Source organism: Lontra canadensis, unplaced genomic scaffold (genome assembly GCF_010015895.1).
Source record: "Lontra canadensis isolate GAN:19392208 unplaced genomic scaffold, GSC_riverotter_1.0 scaffold86, whole genome shotgun sequence".
Taxonomy (NCBI): Eukaryota; Metazoa; Chordata; class Mammalia; order Carnivora; family Mustelidae; genus Lontra; species Lontra canadensis.
This window is the reverse complement of record NW_022631080.1, coordinates 7,543,580-7,549,807: the sequence shown is the minus strand read 5'-3', so window position 1 is coordinate 7,549,807 and position 6,228 is coordinate 7,543,580. Positions and strand designations below refer to the sequence as shown.

Below are 6,228 nucleotides of genomic sequence, written 5' to 3'. Positions count from 1 at the left end.
CTCACCTATATAAAGACCATGGGAATTTATATTTCCCTGGGGACACCCATAGCCAATGGACAGGACTATGGAATCCCTTGAAATAAACACTGGTTGTAATTTATACTCCAAAGCTAAGCCTATTAGGAGATTATTAGGAAGCTCAGACTTTTCCTGAAATTGCAGGCTTGCTCCTTGGCTATCCTTTCTTTCTCTGTGCTACTCTCCCCACTCTCTTTTGGTCTCCCCCAGGAGCACTTTCCCAATAAATCACTTGTATAGAAATCTTCATTTCAAGGTCTGCTTCTGGGAATCTGACCTAAGACATAAGCATTCCAAAGTCTACATTTAAGTGGGAGAGGAGATGAATTTATTATTCACATGGGATGTTCCATAATCTTACCCTCACCTATAAAGTAGGTGTTCACTAGATGTTTCTTGCTGTAGTGGATGGTAACCTTGGGCTGGAGAGATGAGAAAACAAATAGACCTCTGCTGCCTAGGCACTGCTCCCCTTGCCTCCACAGCCGAGAAAGTCACAGAGGATCTCAGGAGCTGTTGTTGAATCTCAGTCAGGCAAGGGAAAGAAGAGAAGCTTCTTTTCCTCAAGTTTTAAATGAATTAGATCATTGGCACCCAAGGTTATGCCTCGGTGCTTTCATACTTGAAAGGACATTGCCGTTGAGAATAGTGATTCAACCGAACAAGTTGGTCGTGAGGAAACTTGGATCAAAAACCTATTAGGATATGTTGGCTAATTGAATTTCTTTAAAAAAAAAAACCTGTTGGGATGAATCTGATACTAGGGTTTGAGAGGATTCCCACAATTTTACTACAAAATTCATTGACGATACAGCACTATTTTTGAATGCTTTCTACTTGTTTGGCAGTCTTTTCTCATGTGTTACATCATTTAATCCTTGTGGTATACTTATGAGATAGTAAGAGTTCCATTTTACAGGCAAGAAAGCTGAGGCTTGAAGAGCTTATGCTACCTACCTAAGGTAAGACTCACAGGAAGCGGCAAAGCTGGGATTTGAACCCACATTGGTCTGATTCTGACAGTTACGTGTTTAACCACCCATCAGAGTACATTGACTCTCTTCTCTCTAAAGTGACAAGGGAAGGGTTTGTTAACATTTTCACAAGGCAGAAAACTATCTCATCTGAGAAGGTGTGTATAGACATTTTTCACTTCCTAGAAAAATAAATAAATATATGGGAAATTGAAATATATTCAATGAGCCCGACATGCTGTAATACAGATAATATGTTATATGGTGAAGTTTTCTCTAAGCTTAGCATTTTCTTATTACAAGGTCAGTATGATGATTCATGGTTTATGCACAAGGTAGAAAATGAACATTCTCTTTGCAATCATTTGGAGGATATTCCATCTTATATAATTTATTTCCTATGTGAGTAGGTGCGAGGATTGTTCTTGGGTTTGAGTTTTTGTTTTTCCCCCTACTCTTCACCCCCAGCCTCTTTTTTGCCCTAGAACCAAGGCCAGAAAGGCTGCAGAACTACTGCTGTTTTACCCAGTTCCCTCCAGGATTGAAAAATGTGCTATTCCGGAATTCTAACAGTTTTTGCAAACTTCAAACGCAACATGAGAACATTTTTGGACAACAACCCTCCATGAAAAAAATTTTACAATATATCCTGTATGTAGATACAGGATATGTGCTCATATTTTAGCTTAAGCAGTGAACAGGGACTGCAGAACTCTTTTTGAAATTTTAAAATGTTGGTTTCCAGCAACATAGAAAATAAAATTTGAAAGTAACTTCAAAAGAATGAATTTTTATTTTCATTTAGAAGTGGGTCCAAGGTTTAGAGCAAAACTCTCTTCTCTGGGTTCAAATATTGTTTACTCTGAACAGAATATGCCTTCCTGTTTGATAGAAAACACATGAAAGTGTTCTAATAGTGAAACAGCCTTAGGCAAGTGGTATTTAGGAAAATAAAAGGCTAAGCATGAAATCACAAACCTGGAAGAGACCCTATGAGAACATCTAGTTCTGCCCTCATCTTCTGACTGAGAATAGCTAACTCTTCCTATATGGGTTATTTTCTATTCCGGTAGGATTCATAAGTCTGCATTTTCACCTTTAGTGCCCTTTCACATGACATGTTTCAGTTAATGGTGGAGTATCTGGGTAATCACAAGAAGCCCCAGTAACCAACAAGACACCCAGCACATAAATAGTATTCAGCTGAACTTCTATTAAAAGGAACAAATGCATCAACACATGAAAAAAAAATGAAGGCTGAATAGTAGAAAATTTAATGGGATTCTTAGTGTGTGATCAATTAATAGAATGGAAATGAATTATGTCCCAACTCAATGTCTTGCAAGCTCTCTCCATTTCTCATTCTACAGTGTGGATCTTGAACTTCTTAATAAGTAAGATGACCATGTAATGTATATTCCAAACAAGAATGCTTTTGAGTGTGAAAGGGGGCACTATTTATTTTTTTATTAGGTAACACTATTAATTACACAAAGACAAGACTGCTCAGGGCAAACTGGAACTAACAGTCACCCTTTTAATGAGGGATTAGTAACAGGAAACAATATATTCCTATAGATTCTAAAATAAGAAACAAAGGAGTTTCAAATCACAAATGAAGAAATGAATTTTGGAGGAGCTTAACTATCAATATTTAATGTTCTAACCACGGACCTTCTTACCTCATCTTGGAATTAAGGGAAGAACTGGGGCAAAATGAGAGATAAAGACTTGTTTCTTATAATTAGGAAAGAAATAAGAATTCAATTCTTATCAAAAGCTAAACTCAGAGTGCACACAGTGACCCCCTAGAACTGTGTCTTAGATTGAACAGACTGGGTGCTCCCGCCCCTTCTCCACCTCCTCGTATCCCTGCCGACCTCTCACCACCCTCAAGCCCCTCCCTTCCATGAGCAACTTCTGGTGGAATCATCTTGTTGGCTATCCCAGACTTCAATTTCTGGGACCAGCAAACATCACGTTCTGTGCTTAGCTCCTCACTGCACACCAACCATGAGCAACCATATCTGCCAGAATTTTTCTGCCAAGGTGGAGGCCGCACTCCAGCACCTGGTCAACCTGCATCTGCAGGCCTCCTCCACCTACCTCTCTCTGTGCTTTTATTTTGAAGGTAACGATGTAGCTCTGAAGGGCATGGGCCGCTTCTTCCAAGAGTTGGCTGAGAAGAAGCAGGAAGGTGCCCAGTGCTTCTTGAAGATGCCAAACCAGTGGAGCAACTTCCCCGTCCTCCCGGATGAGCAGAAGCTGTCCAAAGATGAGTGGCTTAGCAGTGTGGATGCGATGGAAGCCGCGATGGTCTTGGAGAAGAGCCTGAACCAGGCCCTTCTGGATCTGCATGCCCTGGGTGCTGCCAGCGCAGATCCTCGTCTCTGTGATTTTCTGGAGAGCCACTTCCTGGAAGAGGAGATGAAGCTCATCAAGAGGATGGGTGACCACCTAACCAACCTCCGCAGGCTGGCCAACCCCCAGGGGGGGCTGAGTGAGTATCTCTTTGGAAAGCTCACCTTGAAGTCTGATGAGGAGACTCCGGTGCCCAGCAGCCTTTGAGCAACCCATCCACCTGCCTTCCCTGGTGTCAAGATTTCTGCTGGAGCCTCTTTCTCCAGCCAGGAGGCAACTTTTTAACCATGATGAAACCCTTGTCCAAGTTGTGAGATCAAATAGAAACAAAAAAGGTTCTTTGTGCTGAGGGGGGAAAAAAGCTAGGCTGCAGGAGGTGGGGGGATATGCAGAACAGGATGGAGGATTTGTAGTATGTTTAATTCTCTAGATTTTCTAAAGAAAATGTACCTAACTTTTGTGAATTGTCTGTGTACGTTGAGGATCTATGTTTTCTGTGTCAAGAAAAATGAACTTATCTATTCATAAGATGCATACAATTTTAGAGGTTTTAGAATTTCTCTGAAACCCTTCTCGGTACTAGACTAAGCTTTATTGTTTTAAAATTCACCTTTGATTTTGCCTAGCAGAGGAGATAGCTGAGTACCTTGCCCATATCATCTTGTGCCCACCCCCAACCCTCAAACTCATGATAAAATCAATTTTCCTGGTTTTTAAGTTGCTGTGATGCCATCTGGTATATTGAATATAATAAGAAAAAGCCCTGCGAAATTCATCTTTGTGGCTCCAATTAGGTTGCTACTGAGAACACTGATTATTACATCATGTACTGACCTCTTTAGGAAGCCTCTCAGGAGAAATTTCTTTCTGGTCTTAGTATTAGGAATAAGAGTTCTTCGCTTGGGTAATTGGTTTGTTTTTGTTTTATGGACACTGTAAATGATGTAACTAATTAAGTTTCCTTTTCTGACTGCCTGTGAGAAAGCCTAGAGTGAAATTTGTGGTCCACCCAGAGTAAAAAAATAGGATTGTATAAGCATTTTTACACAGGCTTCATCTCTGATTCTGCTGTTACTAATTTCTTGGTGTATGTTATGGATCCTTTTAAGCCATCTTAAGCCCTTTTTAGAACAAGGTTGTGTATAAATAGATAAATAAACTTTAAATATGCTGATTAAAAAATGGCTCTGCAGTTCATTTCAGAGAAAAGAGAAGATAACTTTAAGGAAACACTAACAGAGCCCAAGTGATTAGAATGGAGGTGGGTCAGATGGAGGTTAAATTCCAGAAGCCAAAAGAAAGAGAAGCAGTAAAATGTGGCATTCTTTTTAAAATGTTCTTCATTTTTCTGGTGAGTTCTTTTCTGTGAAATCTGTACATTTGTGTCCCACAGATACCAGTATAATAATTGTGTATTATTTTCCTTGCACTTTGCAAACCTGGAATTATAACTTGTTCTCAAACCACAGAAGTGAAAAAAATCAATTCTTTTCCTACAGCACCTTTCCTTCCTGGAGCAGGAAGACCAAAGGCATACTATCATTTCTTTTATCTTACGAGGGTAAGAGGCATACGAAGAATATTTTACAGAGATTGGGACAATTTTTCTGCTCAGTTAAGGAGAAAGCCTTATCTTCCTGTTTTCATGCAGCTTTTTGATAATAAAAAAGAATATACTGGAAAAGTTATTCCTGAAGAAAAGAATTTTGCCCATTTGCTTGTAGTTGGCAGTAAGAGATATAAGGAAGCAGTTAACATTTTTCAGATTTGAATTAAAGCTTGGATCTCTGTACTTAAAATATACACTTAAAATTATTTTCAAATTAGTGATCAAACTAAACACATTAATCAGAATGAAAAAAAATCACCTAATATTGTGAAATCAATTGAATGACTATAATCTGAGGTAGATTATTTAGGAAGAAAGATATAAACATTTATTTCCAAATAATCACATTATATTTGTCATTACTTATTAGTAATGACACTTATTAGTGTCCTTCAATGTCAAGAATGAGGCCATAAGAGGAAGCTTTATGAAGTCTCCCAAATAGGCTGAAATTATCTTTGGTCGTCACATAATTCTTGGAAAATAGCAACTTGCAGGGCAGACAATAAATGATACAAAGACATATGGACAACATATTAGTTTTGCTTTTAAAAATAACAAGGTTCTTGGCAAGTTTATTTGTGGAAAAATGAAGAGCGGATAACATTAAAACTCTACAGATTAATTTGGAAACAGGTCCCACAGTGATTTCCTTTATGGCTAACCACACTGTGTGTGTGTGTGTGTGTGTGTGTGTGTGTGTGTGTGTGTGCACGCGCGCACGCACATACTTGCACAGAGTTATAATAAATGATTCCTATAGGCTATGACAAAATTCCTTATATCAGGGGGGTGTGGGTGGCTCAGTCGGTTAAGCATCTGCCTTTGGCTCAGGTCATGATCCCGGGGTGGGGGGTTTGCTTGTCCCTCTCCCTCTGCCCCTTCTCCCCCCACCCAGCTCGTGCCCTCTCTCTCTTTCTTTCTCTCTCAAATAAATAAATAACATCTTCAAGAAGAAGAAGAAGAAGAAGAAGTATGAGGCCTAGGAGATAAAGGTCTTCTGAGAATGGCTGCAGGCACGCTCTGCCAGATCTAAAGTGTTCAGTTTCTTGTCTTAGTACTTAGAGTTTTCATGTAGCTCCCCTTCCCTGGTAGGTCCTTCATAACCCTCTTCACCAAATCAAACTCAGTCTACCTTTCAGCCTTGTTTAAATTTGCCTTCTGTGAAATCTTTCCTGATGAGCCTGATCCACTCCTTTGGCAAGGATTCATCTTCTCTTAGTTGTGTTATGATACCCACTAGATTAAAGGCAAGTTGGGATC

General features: G+C 39.5%; 1 protein-coding gene across 1 annotated transcript; it reads left to right on the top strand.

Moving 5' to 3' along the window:
* The first annotated feature begins 2,850 nt into the window (after window positions 1-2,850).
* LOC116882636 (ferritin light chain-like) lies at window positions 2,851-4,521 on the top strand. Its single transcript, XM_032883164.1, has one exon. It carries the CDS (start codon window positions 3,009-3,011, stop codon window positions 3,561-3,563), a length of 555 nt encoding a protein of 184 aa, XP_032739055.1. The 5' UTR covers window positions 2,851-3,008; the 3' UTR covers window positions 3,564-4,521.
* The last annotated feature ends 1,707 nt before the right edge of the window (window positions 4,522-6,228 follow it).

What these genes read in the sequence shown, in the direction of transcription:
- LOC116882636 (XM_032883164.1), top strand. Translation starts at nt 3,009, where the DNA reads ATGAGCAACCATATCTGCCAGAATTTTTCTGCCAAGGTGGAGGCCGCA.